The sequence below is a fragment of the Drechmeria coniospora genome, chromosome 02, assembly GCF_001625195.1.
Source record: "Drechmeria coniospora strain ARSEF 6962 chromosome 02, whole genome shotgun sequence".
In the NCBI taxonomy this organism is placed as follows: domain Eukaryota; kingdom Fungi; phylum Ascomycota; class Sordariomycetes; order Hypocreales; family Ophiocordycipitaceae; genus Drechmeria; species Drechmeria coniospora.
This window is the reverse complement of record NC_054390.1, coordinates 4,569,352-4,588,314: the sequence shown is the minus strand read 5'-3', so window position 1 is coordinate 4,588,314 and position 18,963 is coordinate 4,569,352. Positions and strand designations below refer to the sequence as shown.

Genomic DNA, 18,963 nt, shown 5'->3' with positions numbered 1-18,963 from the left:
CTGTCAATACAGGCTGCACCTGGATACATGCCCATATCGCCAATCATGTATCTTGCTCACGTTGGCGAGTAGGAAAGTCACTTCTGGAGCGGTAAACACTTGTACTTGCACAACTTAGTTGTAGGTACATGTACTGTAGGTGTGTTTCTTGCGGGTACCAAGATGGGTGTACACCTACCATGACCAACCTACTAGTACCCAGTAATTACTGAACGCAATGTCACAACGACAGAGTCTAGCCTCCCAGCAGATGGATGGCCGGGAGACGAGGAGCTTGTACGGAGTGCATAAATATAGCGGCATGTCATCCCGTGCATGGTCCGAGTCGCTTCTACTGCACCTGATGCCTACTAGTTTGCGCGTCCCTGCTACCTTGGTGCAACCACAGGACAAAAGTGACGAGACGAGTTTGGTAGCGCTACTCCTACACCTACAGTACTTACTTGCAGAAGTTACAGTACGCATTGAATCGACCCTTTTGCCACCTCACTGTCGGCATTTCTACCTACCTAGGCACCTACTGGGAGGGAAGCGGTGGTAGTGAGAAACCGGCATCGGTCAGGACAAATAGATACTCAGTTCCACTGTATTATCGCTTCGTCTTGACTGACATTCGTCATTCCACCGCCAGTCGGCAGGGAAAATGCAGTCCATGTACGGAATGCTGCACTTGGGGGGCAGAGCTACGTGGTGCGGAGGGTGGTGCCAGGAGCTTGGGTCGTCCCTATTGTGCAGTAATACCTACTAACTTGTCTAGTAATACAGTACACTTACTCCGTACTGTACTACAAGTACGTGCAAATACAAGTATCTCAATAACATCCGACTGGCTATCCATCTTCCAGATGCGGTAGGCGTGTACATACAAGAACGGAGTGGTGCGGATCGCTTCGACCTGGTTGGGTACTAACTTGACTTGGCAGCAAGGTGAAGCAAGCCTTGCTGGAGTGGGCGCCTCAGGCAGACAACTCGTCGCAGGCCAAGGCCTGGTTGTTCCATGCCGGCAGAAACCTTCTCCAGTCCCGTCGGCTGCTGCGTAGCTGCTCCGTACTCGCCGTGCTTACTCGTACTGGGCGCTGCATCACTTCTCGTGCCGTTGTACGTCCGTTAATAGCCCACCACCCATTGTGCATGCCGCCCACCGCGGCGACGAATGGAGAGCGGAACGGTGCAACCTGCAGAAAGGCCCCCGACCGATACGGACCATCGACGACACCCCGACATCATGGCTCGACGACTGGCCGTCTCGAGCAGCGACGAGTCGAACGAGGGCGACACGGCCTCGACGTCCTCCTGCGAGGACCATGACGACGATCATTTCGGCCGATTCCAACTTGGCCGCAGCGAGCTCATCGACGACGAGGCAGCCGAGTCGGCTTCCGAGAATGATGACGACCCCGCCGCCGACGACGACGACATCTTGTCCCGCACCGACGGCGACCCTTTCCACCAGTTCGCCGCGCTGCCGCCCGAGCTGCGTCATCGCATCTGGCAGCTCTTCTGCCCCGACCTGGCCTGCCGCGGCCGCTTTCTTCGTTTCCACCTCACCGAGAGCTCGAGGACTGTCGCCGGAGAGCCTGTCATGGCCGTGACGGAATGGATCACACTGGCGGACCAGACGGAATCCCTGCGTCGCCTCATGGCCGTCCACCGGGAGTCGCGTGCCATGGGCCTCAAAGCCTTCCCCGAATTCCTCCCCATAGACTCGGGCGATGCCGGCGATGGCCTCGTGGCCTTCAACCCCAAGCGAGACGTCGTCATGGTTGATAGTTTCTGGGACTACCCGCCACCCTACAAACTCGGACTGCTGCCGGCCTTTGGCTCCAAGGTCGTCAACCTCGCCACCCTCAAGTGGGGCGATGCCGACGACGACGAGGCCATCTCCTGCCTCACCTCCAGCGTAGCCCTCATGCCCAACCTCAAACGCGTCTTCTTCTGGGAGTCGGACGAGGCCTACCGCAACGACAGGGATGTGCGCTGGTGCGTCTCCAACCGCACGCAGCAGTATCTCACCCCCACCTTTGAAAAGTTCCCTGGCGTGGGCGAAAACACAAACTCGGTCGCCTGCTGGCCCGACGTCGAGAACCATCGAGACTTTGCCAAGTACACATTGCCGACGATCCTCATGGACGAGATGCCCCGCGAGATCGGCGCCCTCGCGGCCAGGTTCGGCTTCGAGATCTGGCCCATGGTCGTCTTCGAGGTCGACGATAACGTGATACGCTGGGAGCTTCTCCGACACCAAAAGGACCTGCCCTACGACCAGGACTGGGATGTCGACCTCTACGAGAAACTGTACGGGGACGGGGACGACGGCCGGAACGACGCCAACGGCCACCTGGACGAGTACGAGAGCGACGGCATCGACGATGCCGACATCGAGCCGGACCTGTCATCCGATGAGGAAGACGTCGCTCACCTCCCGCCGCCGGACACCCTTTCGTCGGAGGAAGAACCAGCCTCGGCCGGGGCCTTTTCCAGCCCGGAACCCGAGAGCGGCACGGTCGATGATGCGGTGACTCGACGATCGAAACGTCGCATCGTGACGGACTCTGACGACGACGACGGTCCACCGGACGAACCCAAGCCTGCGAAGCGACGCCGTCTTCACGCCGCCCTCGACTCCGACGAGCCGGATGACGCCGCCACCGCCGATCAAGGGTCGCCTTCTCGGCGGAACGAAGCCGTTGTCGCCTCCGATTCCGACTCGGACCGGAGCAGTGCCGACGAAGCCAACGCGGACGACTCCGTGGCGACACTGTCCAAGGCGAACGGTCGCGTCCGCCGCCGCATGCCTGCCATTGCCGATTCGAGCGACGAGGGCGACGAGGGCGACGAAGGTCGAGGGGAAAGCGAGGACGGCCGTGACGACGACGGCGAGGAGCTTGGTTGGGTTGGCGCTTCGGCGACCGATTCCGACGGTGAGGATGACGATGACGACGACGACGACGACGACGACGACGACGACGACGAACAAGGGCATGACCTCATTGCCGAGTACGCGGTCGAGTCGGGTGACGAAGACAAGGACGACGTCGATGATGGAAGGGAAGACGGACGGAATGATGACGACGATGAAGACGAGGATGGGTTTGATCGCAACAACGAACAACCAAGCTTGATGGACGCGTGGACGGTCGAGAGCGATGGCACGGAGCAAGGAGAGGATGAAGATGATGAAGAGGAAGAGGATGACGATGACGAGAATGAGCAGGCCGGATTGATCGACACACTTGCGGACGAGTCCGACGAGGATGACCGAGACACCGAGGAAGATTGGTGATTCGATGCGGCGCGCACGAGGAATCGGCGAGGAAAGCCTCCCATCGAGAAGCCAGCCATGATGCGGCGCGAAGCAGCAGGGAACGAGTACGTGACGTTACGGCCCGTACCGACATGGCAACAGGCCAGGCAACGCAGACGAATCGACTTTCCCGTGGCACACCGGCCGGCAAGTATCCTGACACGTCGACTTCCTCGCTCTGGCTCTGGCGCCACGCACCTCTCACCGCGAGCAAAGCTCCCGCGTCGTGCATGCCGATGGCGAGCGTAATCGTCCGCCCACCGCGGTGCGGGGCGCGACGGCGCACAACTCCAGCAGAGACGGGCGCTCCTCGTGCCGCTGCTTGCCTGCCTCCGGTTGACGGGCGCGCCAAGGTGGCCGTCTTGCTGGCCGTCCTTTAAGGATCCCGGAGGACTCTTTGGAATGGAACTGCCGTCTTCGTCGAGCTACCGTGGACGCCCCGGCATCGTGGCGCGTCGATGGATGATGGAGGGCATCACGCACAACGTTGCGCGCCGGGACCGGGTGAGACAACCCTCGGAGGAAAACCTGGCACCGGGCAGGCTTTGCCGACCTCGTCGAGGGGGACAATGCCGCGGCGAGGACGATGGAACGATGGTGATGCATTTCCGGCGCACACGGCCGGCGGGGCGGTCATGGCACCATCCGGCCGGAGGTGAGGTCGTCTCGAAGCAGAGCATCGAATGGCGCACGTGGTGATTCATGCCGCAGCCGCCCCGACCGAGGACTGACGTGCGATTTCTCGAAACCATGGTGTCACGGCCAACAGGCATCTGTGCGCGCCGATGGTCACCGGCCGCGTTTCGCCTGCCTGCCCGAAGCGCAGCGGCTGGGTTGATGCTAGGCGGCGGACGACGGGGATGCAGGCAGTTGTATCGAATCAATCATGTCTGCAATGTGTTGAGACATGAGAAGGGTGGCCTGTGCAGAAATACAAGCACCTCTTCGTCTTGTGGGGGTACGGCCTCATGCGTGAGGTCATCATGTTGCCGGGATAGACCGATCCCCAAGGACGCATTGTGCCGAAATACAAGCACCTATTCGAGCGGCATTTTGTCGGGGATTGCAGCTGTCGAGACCAACGTTGCTCGTGTACGGCCTCGCGAGGAGGTCATGGGGGTGCTTGGAGAGACCAATCCCCAAGTACAGTACTACTTGTCATACCTAGGTACTGTGCGTTCGTAGCGTACTGTACGGACCACGGAGAATTACTGTTCAACACAAGAGGATGTACTTATTCCGGACTGCAGTACTTATTACCAATGACCGCTGCAGGAAGAACCCAAGTACTCAAGTACAGTACACCGCACAGGAAGCATTTAGACACACGCCTACAGTACACGGTAGTACTGATATTATTACGGAGTACACTGTATAGGAACAACTTTCCGTACAGTACGAGAGTTCTACGTGTACTTGGGCACCAACATACTGTACCAACATCCTGTACCAACATACTATAGTACCGTGCGCTTGGTCGTGGTGGGGGTTCCCTTGGGAGAAGGATTAATATTGCAAGTACTTACTTATACGGAGTACTCCGTACTTAGCTGGGCATTGTTCATCTACAAGTACTTGTACGAGAGTATGGAGTAATTACTTGGTACTTTACTTTGCAGTTGGGGCCAGGGGCGGCGTCCTCATGCTTGGAGTGCTGTTGAGGGCACTCCGTATACAGTACTTAGTACGGGCGAGTGCTTCCACAAGCATAGCGCTGTAAGCCACTATACGCGCTTGCTGGCCAGGCACGGCGCCCAATGAGCGTCGTCGCTTGTCCGAGAGTGGCATGCCCTGTACCTGGAAATTGCGCCCGTGCAGAGCCTAGCGGCCCTCCGTCGAGGTACCCTTTCATGCGGGTGGGACGGAAGAGACGGGAGCAAGCCGCCAGGCTGCGACCAAGGCTGCGACCGAGGACTAGCGTGCTCTAGCCATTGACCGGCCGCCGTTGGCATTTTCCAGTTCGACTCCCAACTCCTTTACCGCTTCGTCGCGCCTCCTCTCCCCATCCATCGAGAACCTCACCGCACGTACGCGACGCGCTCGCTCTCGCCGCCTCTCGCTCGATTTCATCAGTATCCGTCCCGCTCAACCGCATTCCTCGACGACATGTCTTAGCCTGGACGCCTTCGACCTTGTCCCACATCACCGAGCCCAAGGGTGGTCCGGCCTGGTCCTCTTTATCCTTCGTCCCGACCGACGGCGGCGAGCTCATGCCATCGATTCTGCCGTCATCGCCGTCCTCCACTCTTCCATACTCGGCCTCCACCATCCACCTATCGGCGGGACTCCCGATCATGAAGGCCTCGGTAGCGTTGCCTGCCTCGCTTTCCGATCGCCGTCGACGCCGCACCTGCTTCTCCTGCTGTTGCTGCTCCTCCTGCAGTTGCTGCTCCTCCTCCTCCTCCTCCTCCTCCTCCTCCTTATCCTTATCCTTATCCTCCTCCTCCTCCCCCTGAACGGGTCATCATGTCGTCCCACGAGCCGTCGGCCGACCCCCTGACGCGCTGCAACTCGGCACGCGCAAGTCACAGTTCGAAGCCCCCGTCGCTGCACTGCTGCTGCGGCCGCGCCGACTGCATCCGACTCAGGAGGAACTGCTCCATTCTCGAAACGGTCGAGAAGGATGTTCACATGGCCGCGCAGCTTGGTCAGGTACGTACGTTTGCTTGTCCCATCCGCCGACGAGACGCGCGCCCGTGCCCGCTCCGCATTGGCCTCGCCTCACTCCGCCTCATTCCACCGACGGCACGCATTCCTCGCCTCGTGCGACGGCTCCGTCCCCCACTCCATCGTTCCACACGTACCGATCTGCCGCCGTCCATCGTTGCCCATCCTTGGCCCTACCTCCATGCTCTGTGCCACGCCGTCGCGTCGGAAGTTGCAAATGCCTCCACCCCACCCTCCTCGGCCACCATCGCCGGCACGATGATCGTGGCCGTGGGATCTTGTTGACGGATGGAGCCGCCGCTGACGTTCGCCTTGCAGGCCCTGCTGGTGCGGCATGAGGCCTACATGGCCGATGCCGAGCGGGATCGGCTCGAGCTCAACGACCGCATCGACCGTCTCGAGATCGAGAAGACGCAGCTCGAAGCCGTCAACGCGAGCAAGCTGGACGAGAACCGGCTCCTGCTCGAGCAGCTCGACGCCCTCAACAACACCGTCGCCGATTCCGACACAAAGTCCAAGGCCCTCGAGGCGAGCCTTTTGTCCTCCCAGCAGACCATCCGCCGGCTCGAAGCGGCGGCCGCCCGGGCCGCTGATTCCGAGCGCCACATCGCCATCCTCGAGGAGGAGCAGGACAAGCTCCACCGCGAGCTGCGGTCCTCCAAGGAGCATGGCCGCTCCCACGTCCAGCGCTTCAAGGAAGCCCAGCGCGGCCTCCTCGACATGCAGGATCAGCTCGAGCGCATGGAGAGGGAGGCCCGCGAGGAGCGCGACCGCCACATCGAGGTCATCGAGAGGATGGAGAGGCAGCGACAGGTGGACAAGCAGCTCGACACCGCCGCCGGACGGCTCAAGGGCGCCGCCGCCGCCAAGCAGATCAACGAGCAGAAGAGCAACGGCGCCATCGTCGGCCACTTCGTCCGCGACCTGCTTCAGGACAATGCCAACCTGCAGCTCGGCATCGCCGAGCTGAGGGAGATGCTCATCAGCTCAAACGACGAGATCCAGCTGCTCAGGGAGAAGCTCATCTTCCATCAGCCCATGCCCGAAGCCGGCAGCAGTCCCGGCTCGACTCTCCAGGCCGAGCTCGAGCCCGAGCCCGAGCGCGCACCCGAGCCCCTTCCCGACGCCAACACGCCGTCGCGGGAGTTTCACGTGCACCACCACTATCACGTCGCCGCCAAGCAGGAGGCGAAGAAGCCGAAGAGGAAGCGGCAGGGCCTGCTGCCGGCCATCCTGACGCCACCGGCCACCCACCCGGCCCCGGCCTCGCCCAGGAGCCCCGGCAGGGACATGTCCGCCGTCGCCCCCTTGCTCTCGCGCGCCCCTTCGTACCCCGTCACGCCGACACCGTCCAAGTCGAGCGGCGGCTTCGCCGGCTCGTCCGGCACACCCTCCGAGTTCTCCTCGTCGGCGCCCGATTCGCCACGCTCCGAGCTGCGCGGCCCCTCGTTCCAAGCCAGCCCTGCCTTGTCGGAGCAGCTCGCCTCCCCCGCGACGAGCTTCGACCCCATGTCGCCGTCGTGGCCGTCGTCCCACAGCAAGAGGACGTCGTCGGCGTCGTCGCGGAGCTTCCAGTCGGCGTCCATGTCCCTCGCCGGGTCCGTGCCCTCGACGCCGTCGGGCAAGCTGGCGGCGCATCCAAGTCGCGACGCGCACACGATCCACGAGGAGGATGAGGATTGCGAGCAACTACCGCCGCTGGATCCGACGCCGGACCTTGTGCTGGAGAGCGTGTCGGCCGTTCAAGACTCGACGACCGAGTCGGACGCGTCCAAGGACGATCCGCTTCCCCTCCCCCGGCTTCACAGAGCCGCCTCTCACGAGTCCATCATGTCCCTCACAGGCGGACTCGACATCCATACCCTCAAATCTCGGCCCAGCCAGATGATGATGCGTCCGCTCGGAGGCGCCGCCGCCGTCCTGACGGGTGTCACGGCCCAGCCGACGCTCGCGAGGGCGTCCTCCAAACGGAGCCAGGTGGCGCTTCGGGATCGCTTTGCCGGCTTCCAAACGCCAAGGTCGGTCTCGAGCCCCATCGCGCAGCCGGTATCGACCCCGACCCCGCAGGGCGCCCGGCCCTTTGGCAAATGGGTTGGATGGCGCCCTTGGGGGGCGACCCCGGCGACGCCCAGCGATTCGCCCAAAGCCGGCGGCAAGGACAGGGACAGGGACAAGGACAGGGACCGGGACGTGGACAGGGACGCGAACCGCCTGCCGGGCATAAACCAGCCTGGCGTCATCCCAGGTTTTCAGCAGTATTGGGTCGCCCAGAGGCGCAAGGGCGCGCCCGCCAAGGTTACGGCGGAGACGATCGACAGAGACGCGCTCGCCGATGGCTTGCAAGAGTGAGAGCCCCTCTCGCCATCGTCCAACATCTCTGCCTGGGTCGTGCACCGCCGTACTTTATTGCTCGGATCGCCATCGTCCTCGAGCCTCTATCATTCTGCTTCCTCATTCCCTTTGTTCAACAATACATAGCGCGCATTGCTGCCATGCCGTTGCCGGCCACGAGATGGCCGTTTCCCTTTCTTTAGAGGCCGGGGTGGCGAATGCTGGACATGGGAAGATGCCTTTAGCCTGGTGGCCTGACCAGCCAAGTTCCCTTTGTTGACGCCGCGTCAAGGATGCATTTTTTTTCGGATCTGAGGCTAATGAACGTGAGCCATTTGGGTGGTAGGCTGTCCAAAGTTGAACATGTAGGAATAATTGAAAATCTGGGGTGTTGATATATTCAAGAATCTTATCGGGAGCGAGGCAAACGGGCAAGCAACGCTGGTGGAAACAAAGGCGACATCTGCCGTGATTTGAACGCCACATCGATGCTCACCAACCAAGTGTTTGCATGCTTGCCCACCGAAAAAGCGACTTGAATACATTTTCCCACCCATCCCGAGCGTCTACAGGGGGGCCATGATGCTGAGCTGCAACCTTGCCACGACAAGAGGAAGACTGGCTGGTCCTGCAGCAATCGCGTCCGAGGGGGAGAATGGAGAATCGATTTCCAACTTGATGCGCGCTCCACTGACAGTCATGCAAATGTCAAGCGGGGATTCTTGAACGGGATGAGGGCCAGAATGACAGCCTGGGTGTAATAGGAGGCGCGATCGACGGCGTCGTCGGTTAAGATGCCGACGGACCCGCTGTGCTGCTTCGAGTTCGTCCTTCCGTGCACCAAGTCGTCGGCGTGGCCCAGTTCCATGCCGTCGCGCAGCAGCTTCGCCGTCTCCTCGGGCAGGTAGTAGGCCGCCGTGCGGGCTTTGCCTAGGCGGCCGGCCTTGTCGAGGACGACGACCCAGGCAAAAGACTCGATGGGACCGGCCTGGGTCTCACGTTTGTCGATCTTCCGGGTATCCCTCTCCGTCTCCGTCTCCGTCCCTGACGCTGGCGCTCGACAATGGACGTGGACGCCCCCCTCGATGCCCACCCAGTAGTCGGCGTTCGGCAGGTCGTCCCTCGCGCGGTTCGCACGGTTCAAGGCGCCACGGAAGGTCTCATCATCAGAAAAGGGTTGGTCGGGCACGCCGGAAGGGACCGAGATGGCGCGGACGTCAAAGGTCGTGCCCGGGAAGATGCGACTGAAGCCATCACGAGCGGCGGCAATCTTGACAGGGTTCTTCGACGAGATGACGACAACCGATGGCGTGGCGGAAGGGGAGCCCATGACTTCGGCGCGGCCGCTGATGGCGATGTGAAAAGGAGAGGAATAGGTGATCAGTGTTGAGAACTGCGCAGTCGTGTGCTGCTGCTGATGGCGTCGTCAGCCTGCATTGTCATCGCGTCGGAGCAAAAACCGGAGCTGGCGGGGTAGAGTGAAAACATCATCGTCGATAAGCCCAATTGCATCTCCCCACGCTCCAAAGTCAATAGCAGGGAATGTGCTCCATTTCACCATACCGAAACAGCAACGCAGTGATGACAATGTTACATCTGCATCTGCACCTGTATTCGGTCCTTTTCAGGGACCATCACGATCGTACGCCGAGCACCTTAATAGTACCTGTCAATCGATTAGTGTTCAATGGTTTGCTATCGCTGGCCACGTAGGAACTGTACTGTACTTGTAAGTACTGTACAAGTACTTGCTTGGTACTCCGTACGACGATAATCATTACTCCGTATTATTACCCACGGAGTACTTACTGTTCTTAAATGGTTGGTTGCAGTATTGCCAAATTGTACTTGTACTTTCAGGATCTACTGCTGATACTTACTTGTACATGCCAAGTAAGTACAGTACTCCGAACTGACGTTAGGCACAGCCATTCACACTCGTCCTCGTGCTCTCGCTGTCTGCGGTTGGCCGATGCGCCCTTGCCCTGAAGGGGTACAGAAACGGAGAGAATGCCATAGAAGTTCGACTTCCGGCAGTACTTCCATGTAAGTGGAAGCAAGTACCGAGTACAAGCGCAGACTTACATTACTTGTTCCTTGTCCTGTACAGTACAAGTCGGCACAGGCGTTCGGAGCATTACTCCGTAATCATTACTCTGTTCTGGCTCAAAGTATTCTTGTCCTCGCGTACATGTCATGTCAGCTTCCGATATCCATTCCCATGGACGTCCCTGGCTTCACCGCCATCGAAAATAAACACGGCTCGCTCATGATTGACTTGACACAATCACCCGGATGAACCTTCTTGTCTGAAACCTCGACACGCTGCATACACCTAGCGACCCTGCCCGTCACCCCGCAGGAGCTGATGGCACTGATGGGACACAACAGCAGCATCACAATGACGGCCATCTCGCCCTGCCACGACCTCGTCGTAACCACCCAAGCCACTACGCAACAAGGGTTCCTGGTCATCTCGCCACTTGTTCACACGAATGAAATACCTGACAGTCACCGCATTTTTTATCCGTCATGACACCGTGCTCCAACCTCGATCAGTGGCCCCGACCCCGTGGCTTCAACCGACAACGGCAACGTACGTCGTGATACGAGTCCCCGATTGCCTCGTTCTGGCTATACACTACCAGTTTGGTGTGCTCACCCGAAAGCTTATGGATGCATTTCCGAGCATTCACAAACTACAGTTTGCCAATGGGCGACCGTTGGCTACGCACCAGCAGCTAGTCGAGTCAACCACGAGGCTCGAGAACCAACGGAGACGCCCGGGCGCATACAAGACTCTAACCACTCTGGACGTTTCAACCCGTGCTTATCCATGTGCTGCCTGGAATCGCCCTCTGCCGATCAGAAGGCTGGATGAACCCAAGTCACGGGCGGCCGGACAATGGCCCGTTGCGGCGCACTTGAGCCCTTGTCTCGTTGCTGCACATCACCCAGGGCTCCCTTCCGTACTTACACAATTCTCGCAAGGTGAACGAGAGCATCTCATGCTGAACTCTGGGTAGCGAGCCGTTCGAGATGCAAACGGTAACCCGATGCTCACTTCGGCTTCCACGGACCGGGCAGGCATCCCACCAAACGTTGGGTGATCTTGGTCCAATGGTCTGCACTCCCATTGTCATGTGCAGGGATGCAAGCAACAACGGTTTGGAAGCATGCAACATGATTGGCAGAATCCGAGCACCGTTGCCTCTATCGACGGTTTGACTTGCCTGCCGCCCGAGCCGCGCTCGTCACTCAGTACTCGGCCTTGTTCTGTTCCAAGTTTGACCGAAATCAGACTCTTCAGTGATTGCATCCCCTCCCAAGGCCGTCGCAGGATGACATCTTCCACCCTGTACGGACGCATTCATGACCTTGTCTGCCAATTCAGTCACCACTGATGGGTGAGAATCGAATGCCAGACTCATGATCAACGCTCCGATGACCAATGCAATGCAACGGTCAGGAAGAAGCTTGACAATGACGGCATGGATGGAGGCCGACGCAGAGCTGCCGCCGCCTGCACGCACATTTGCATGTACTACTACGAGTCGCACACCGTCAACCAGCTGATGCACCAAGTCTGGTGCATGACCTGCCATTCACCTCACCGGACGTTTTCGAGTCGCACTGGGAGCAGGAGCCCCGACGATTCGCTCTCGTGTACTGGCCTACGCGTTGAGGCAAGCAGCGATGCAAATGGTATAGAGGGCGAACGCAAGCAACTTTTTTTTTTATTTCCTTCCATCACTTTGTACCGCCACTGGCCACCGGCGCCGACAACCCGACAGGGGTGACGAACCGTCGCAGGGGCACCCAGTTCAACCTTGTCGTTGCGTTGCCGATCACGTCGCTGCAAGGGCAGCGAAATGTCTGGTCTGACCTGGGCACTGGTTCGAGAAACGACTGACCAGAGCGGCCATCAGTAAGACATGCAAACCACCGTCCGGGTTTCACTTTGATGGCTGGCGAGTGCCGTCGAGACAACGACGGGTAAGGGAGGATGCGAGGCAGTGGAGGGATGCCAGCCATCCCGCAACCCTTGTGCTCCCAACCGTACCGTCATTAGACTGCCCTGCATCCTCATCGTGCAGCAATTACGGTCGTGCTCCTTCGAACAACAGCCACCCACAAAAGGAGCACGTCGCGCTTCACGACCAACATCTCCTCTGCCGGCCTCGGGACGGCACCGCTTTCACGAGGGGCCGTTGCTGTTCACCGGGCAATGCTTCCTATCGAGTCGCTTAAATTTGCTTCCTCGTCGTCGTGGTCGTGCCTTGCAACAATACAGCCAACAGCCCGTTTCAGCACTGCCTTCATTTCCTCTCATGTCCCATTTTGACTTCAAGTAGAACAAACAGCCCGGGGGCAGTACGTCAGCATCGCAGGCGAATCGACAACAGGCCTGACCTGCTCTTGCTCGCCATGGGATCGGAGCTGGGTGTCACCGCAAACTCCAGGCCGGAGCCGGTGCTCGATGCCGTTGGCATTTGGTGGGCATGCTGGGCGAGCGGTTGGACGGCATCCGTCATCGCCGGCATGGCCTTCCTCCTATCCCGTCGCCACCTGCCGGCTCTCCGCATCCGGGGACTCGGCCTCTCGCTCGCGGCCGTCGGGATGCTTCACCTGTACTGGATATCCGTCCAGCTCGGCTACGTGCTGGGACCGCTGGTGCCCGGCCAGGTCGAATTCTGGATCATGGGCGTCTATCTGCCCTTTGGCATCGCGCTCTTCCATGCCTCCAACAGTCGATTCCTGCACATTGCCAAGACGCAGAGGAGGTATGCCGAGAAGCGCGGTGCGGATGTGCCGGTCGAAGCTCGCCCCGAGCATGGCCTCGCCGGCCGCTTCCGCCGCCTCGAATACACGACCAAGATACTGGTCGTCGTCGGCTTGGGCATGTTCGTCCAGGTGGGTTCCACCGGCTTGGTCGTTTTCGACGTTGTGCCAACTGATGATCTTGTCCTAGCTGCTCCTCACAATCTTGATGTTCCTCATCTCCCGCAAATGGCACGGCGACTGGGGGATTCCGGGTACCGAGGTTCGCGGTGGCGAGATGGAGCAGAAGATGGAGATGGGCCGAGGCTGGGAATGGTAGGCTCAAGTGTCCTCGCCGACGAATGGTCGACCGAAAAGCTGACGGATTTCTTCTAGGTGGCCCTCGCTATTCTGGCAGTTCTTCTGGGCCTGGATCGTCGCACCCGTCGTCCTCTGGAAGGCGCGCGGCATCCGCGACACCCAAGGCTGGCGGTTTCAAACCGTAGCATGTGCCATTGTCAAGTGAGCTGAGCTTGTTGCGTGCCATGAACGGCAAAGGAGGCAGGTCGGCTAACCGGTGACGATACCAGCCTGCATGCGACGCCCATGTGGCTCATCGCCCTCTACGTTCCCGCCATGGAACCCATCAACAGGTACTGGATTCCACCCCAGTGGATAGCCGTCTCCATCATGATGACCGAGGTGTTCACCATCTTCCTTCCCTGCTGTGAGGTGATGCGCCAACAGGCGCTGCGGAAGGAGACGCTCGACTCCATCGCCCAGTGGGAATCGAAGAACCAGGTGGCGATGGCGTCGGGCACCAAATCGCTCCACTCGGCCTCGACCGTCGTCGAGTCCATCATGTCCGGCTGGGCGTCGACCAACGGCTCGGTCAGGACGAACGGCTCGGGCGAGAGCATCCTCACCATGAGCGCGCTCGAGCACGTTTTGGAGCGCAGACCGATGCCGCTCCAGGAGTTTGCCGCCCTGCGCGACTTTTCGGGCGAGAACATTGCCTTCCTCACCAACGTGGCCGAGTGGAGGAACTCGCTTCCGGCCGCCGTCCGCGAGGGCGGTGCCAAGGATTCGCATGCGAGGGAGCTCGTCCTCGAGCGCTTCGACAGTGCTCTCCGCATTTACGCCGAGTTCATCAGCGTCCGCGACGCCGAGTTTCCCATCAATATCTCGTCAAAGGACTTGAAGCAGCTCGAGACCGTTTTCGAGCGCGCGGCGCGCATCATGTACGGCGACAAGGGCGAAGTCGAGCCCGCGACCTTGTTTGACACGCCCGCATACTCGGTCGCATCCTCTCGAGGGTCCGAAAAGTTGACGGGCGAGCCGATGGCGAGCAGGCTGATGCACGACCGGGTGCAGTTCTGCGGTGAGATACCGGATGAGTTTGACGAAACGGTCTTCCGAGATGCCGAGAAGAGCATCAAGTATCTCGTGCTAACCAACACATGGCCCAAGTTTGTCAAACATTGGAGGTCCTGCCTCGATTCCGTTGACGTCATGGAGGCTGGGAACGATGTCTTTGAGACGGCACGGAGGCGGTTCTCGAGGTGACGTTGCCGCTGCTTCTTGGCAGCTTTCTACGCCACACTTTTCTACAGTGTATATTTTTTTGAAAAATGGACTGTTGTCTCTTAAACGACACGCTTGCTTTACGGTTGAGACCCTAGGAGAATGGGATAGGGTTATGCAACACAAACCTGGGCGTGGAATTCCTCCCCGCTCGAGCCGACGGTGATCGCCCCAAGACGCTCATCTCGATGAACAAGAGCGTCGGAAGACCATTCTCAATGATGTTGTCACTGCGCACATTTACTTACGAGCACATCCCAACAAGTACTTGTACACAAGTGCAAGTAGATGCACAACTACAGTACATGTGCAATGGATAATAAGTACACTGGTTCACATCACCGAGTGCAAAAGTACGACTCTCATTGCGTTACGTACAATTCCTCACATAATACGTAAGGTATATGAGCACCCACTGAACACCAATTTCCGCCCCAGATTTTGCATGGGGCCGAGCTACACCTACTTACAATAATTGTTCATGTAAGTACTCCGTATTGCATACAAGTACATGCTCGATCATGGCCGTAGCTATAAAATGTAGACATGACATGTATCAAACGATGCAATATTCCTCGCAAGTACAGTACTTACACGGGCAAGAAACAAGCATACTTATTGTGACTGCAAAAGTGAAAGCACCTACTGCTGCACAAGTACGGTGATTGTTATGTCTGCAGTAAGCAATTACGGTAACTGGCCCTGAATCATAAAACCCTATACAGCGCATAGGAGAGGCTATACTGTACAAGTGGCATATCTCATGTCTTCATTAATGGCATGATTATCTTCTGCCACCAACGCCATTGTCCATATAGCCAGCAGTACGAAGTGTGAACTGCACGCAGTAACTATCCTCGTTCTACGGACTGCAAGCACACTTGAGTGTTCTCCGTACATTTCTTGTACTGACTAGCAACTACAGTCAATAGCTGTACTTAGGTATATATCGGGTAGACGTTGGTACGCTGCGAAACAGTCACAGCCTCACTGCGTTTCCGTCACGATCAAGGCCAAGCCTCGAGATGCTCATACTACCGTAGTTGCACAAGTGCTCAGCGATGAGAACGAGTAGGTGTGCACCTACTCACTTATGTACGGAGTGCAAGTACTTACGGGGTACAGTACAAGTAATAATTACTTAAGTACATACAATTGAGTACATGTAGTTTTGTGTTGCTCTATCACGCCTAGGGTGCTGGGACCGTACTGTACGTAATATCACGGTTCTAGGCATATGAGAGTGGAGACCAAAATACCCATTATTCCATGGTAAACGTAATATACCGTATCCGCCGTATTGCCATGGCATTACGGAGTACAGTACGTGCATTTACTTACAGTACTTGCAGCTTCATGCACTCGTAATTACCGTTTAATAATTGCTATACTACTTACATACGGAGTAGGTGTACAACACATGTGGATGTACGGAATACACCTGCTGATGTACGGGGTACTGTACTTGGTACTTCCTGGACACCTCAAATAGATTTCTGGTACGAAGTAGTTGTCATGTAATTACTTGGGAATATATTCATACCCGTACGCAAAGACATCGACGCAGGAGTAAGTATGCCTACCGAAGACTTGCTCGGAAACACAAGCACCACATCGTGCTCCATACACCTCGGTAGTAAGTAAACATGTAATTGTATGAATTTGCGTGCTCATACCGAACACACATATTCACGTAACGTCGTGAATTATCAAAACCAGTAACACCGTTCTATGCTTTGCACAGGAAATGAGAACGTGCTGTACAGGCAAGCGAACGAGTTCAGGGGCAGGCTAAGCGGTCACCAGACGTTTTTTTAGTACGAGTTGACTACAATACGAGCACCTGGCCCGGATACCCATCTCTATCCGCAAAGGAGCACAATGCGCAATGGCATCCTCGTCGCGACCGGCCTGCTCCTCACGAGCGCAGCAGCCGCCGTCGTTGGCGAAATCGATCACCCGTGCGCAATGGTCAGCGATGCGTGGCTAGAGCAAACGAATACAAGGAGGCCAAAAACCGACCGTTCCAGCCGGCCTGGCCTACACCTGTCTCCATCGGTTCCTCTGGACAAGCCGGCAGCGCTCGCCGTCGTTGACTCGCTTGAGCCCCTACTCTCAATGGCAGTCGGACGCCGCCTACAAGGCAACCCCCCCCCCCCCCGGCTACCCCTTCGCCGCCCACGACATTTTTACTAGCTTGGCCATGGTGAAGCGCAAGTTGCTGGATGGTATGTATGGCGGCGAATATGCCTTCCAGCAGGACTTGAACAAGCCCTCCTTCTCTCCCGCTCACGACAGCCACTTCATATTCGTGCCCGACTTGATGGCCAAGGCGGCGCAGTGGAAGCGCACCGAGGTATTCGTGTCCATCAGCGAGGATGGCTCTGCGCTGCCGGTTATCAAGCATTACGGTAAGACCTCGCGTCCGACGGATCACATACATGTAGCTGACACGACGGATCACTTCATCGCTAAACAGTCGACGTGAGGGATAACCCCGAGACGGCCCCGGTCATCACCCACATCAATGATGTTGACGCTGCCAGCTGCGTCGAGGCGCTTGCCGTGAACAGTACCGAATGGAGTGATATAGACGCTGGCTACACGCCATGTTCATGTCGCGAGCTGTGAACAGCAAGCGTGGCGTCGGCGGAAACTTCCACTTCGGAGGCTACTCAGGCTTTATTTACCCCGGAGCAACAACGGGCTACCTCGTTGAGAACGGAAGCAAATCGGACACTGAGAACCTTCCCACTCTCCACGGCAACTGGGGGAACCGTAGGGACGGGACGGCTGTTCATAAAGCATTCTGCAATATAGAGAACCCGTCCCCTCTCGGCCGTTTCCAAGGTACCGGTACATCTTCAAGGTGCCTCAGTTGGACGGTGTCAAGGACGGTGCATTTGCCAGATTCCCCAGACCCGAGGCTGCCACCTCGAATCTTGCGGTCCCTGGCTACTACCTTCACGGGCCCGGTCTAGATGACGTTGCCGTCCTCAGAATCGCTAGCTTTGTTGGCAACAGCACTACCGAGTTCCAATCAGTGTGCCGCAAGTTCTTGAGAATGGCCGCCGCCGCCGGCAAGACGAAGCTAGTCATCGACATAAAGGCCAATGTCGATGGCATCTACCTACTGACCCTCGACCTGCTCCACCAACTGGTGCCCGACATCGAGGAGGATATCTTCCTGCGCGGCATGATGAGCGACGGATCCATCGTCCTGGTACATAGCCTAGGCGACTGACTCGAGGGCATCGAACCCCTGAAGTCGAACGACACGTTTGCTGCTTGGGACTCAAGCCTTTAGTATACGGACTACCGCTTCGGCGTCGATGTTGAGGACAGAAAATTCAGCAAGTTTGAAGATAAATTCTCATCGCAGATCTTCCAAGGAACGAACTACACGACGCTCTATCGTTGGGATCTGGAGGATCCCCTGATCACGACGAACAAGCAGTACGGCGCCGGAATAAACATTACGGGCTACGGGGCGCTGTCAAAGCCGGAGAAGGCGCTCTTTGTTGCTGAGAACATCGTCGTTCTCCACGACGGCATTTGAAACTCTGGACGCGCCTACCTATCACAACAACTCGCTGCCCACGGCGTGAGGACGGTGGCGATGGGCGGGCGTGCAAAGTCAGGTCCCATGCAGGGCACGGGCGGCACCAAGGGCGCCGCCGCCATATCCTACCGAGATATATATGAAGCTGTCCAGAGGGAAAAAAGGGTAAAGGCAGGGGCAAAGGACGGCTCGCAGCCCTTGCGCGGCATAACGATATACCTTTGCGTCGATCCTTCCATGCGATAGTAAACTCGGCCGACTGGGTCCTTAGGAAGCACTTTGACGATGGTACACCAACGCAGTACTTGATCAACAATGATGCCGACTGCCGCCTCTACTGGACGGCGCCCATGCTGTTCGATGGATCCGAGGTTTGGAAGGCGGCGGCCAACGCTGGCTTCAACGGCGCCAAGTGCGCCTACGGAGACATGAACAATGGCCCCTAGGTGAAGGATACCGTAAATATGTTGTCAAATATTGGAATCGCCTTATCTGACAAGGGCAATATGGATGAGAAAGGGCTGCCGACCTCCGAGATACTTGCGTTCCTGTGCATACAAGGGCGGTACTGGTTGGTTGGCATTGGCCTTCCAACAGCATGTTCGTGCCTTGTATTGGGAAAGTACGGACTGCTCGACGCAAACACTTAATTACATGTGAATACTGCGTACTTGGACAAAGTTCCAGAGTGAAGCTAGGCAGTTGAAGGACCCCAGCGCCGAACCCGTCCCACTCTGTATCTCGGCGTAACTTG

At 57.9% G+C, this 18,963-nt stretch overlaps 6 protein-coding genes across 6 annotated transcripts; 4 read left to right on the top strand and 2 right to left on the bottom strand.

Moving 5' to 3' along the window:
• Positions 1-1,225: 1,225 nt before the first annotated feature.
• DCS_04365 (uncharacterized protein) lies at positions 1,226-3,283 on the top strand (the record flags this gene model as incomplete). The annotated part of the gene is made up of 1 exon (XM_040801675.1): positions 1,226-3,283. The coding sequence occupies one exon, from the start codon at positions 1,226-1,228 to the stop codon at positions 3,281-3,283; it is 2,058 nt and encodes a 685-aa protein (XP_040656708.1).
• A 1,945-nt stretch (positions 3,284-5,228) lies between these two features.
• On the bottom strand, positions 5,229-6,126 carry DCS_04364 (uncharacterized protein; the record flags this gene model as incomplete). Its single annotated transcript, XM_040801674.1, has 2 exons — positions 5,229-5,756; positions 6,109-6,126. 2 exons carry the CDS (start codon positions 6,124-6,126, stop codon positions 5,229-5,231), a joined length of 546 nt encoding a protein of 181 aa, XP_040656707.1.
• Positions 6,127-6,316: 190 nt separating this feature from the next.
• Positions 6,317-8,320, top strand: DCS_04363 (uncharacterized protein; the record flags this gene model as incomplete). Its single annotated transcript, XM_040801673.1, has 1 exon — positions 6,317-8,320. The coding sequence occupies one exon, from the start codon at positions 6,317-6,319 to the stop codon at positions 8,318-8,320; it is 2,004 nt and encodes a 667-aa protein (XP_040656706.1).
• Positions 8,321-8,999: 679 nt separating this feature from the next.
• Positions 9,000-9,632, bottom strand: DCS_04362 (NTPase; the record flags this gene model as incomplete). Its single annotated transcript, XM_040801672.1, has 1 exon — positions 9,000-9,632. One exon carries the CDS (start codon positions 9,630-9,632, stop codon positions 9,000-9,002), a length of 633 nt encoding a protein of 210 aa, XP_040656705.1.
• A 3,098-nt stretch (positions 9,633-12,730) lies between these two features.
• On the top strand, positions 12,731-14,629 carry DCS_04361 (Regulator of G protein signaling superfamily; the record flags this gene model as incomplete). Its single annotated transcript, XM_040801671.1, has 4 exons — positions 12,731-13,216; positions 13,275-13,399; positions 13,460-13,585; positions 13,654-14,629. 4 exons carry the CDS (start codon positions 12,731-12,733, stop codon positions 14,627-14,629), a joined length of 1,713 nt encoding a protein of 570 aa, XP_040656704.1.
• Positions 14,630-16,850: 2,221 nt separating this feature from the next.
• On the top strand, positions 16,851-18,206 carry DCS_04360 (uncharacterized protein; the record flags this gene model as incomplete). The annotated part of the gene is made up of 4 exons (XM_040801670.1): positions 16,851-17,058; positions 17,127-17,274; positions 17,468-17,870; positions 17,955-18,206. 4 exons carry the CDS (start codon positions 16,851-16,853, stop codon positions 18,204-18,206), a joined length of 1,011 nt encoding a protein of 336 aa, XP_040656703.1.
• Positions 18,207-18,963: the final 757 nt, after the last annotated feature.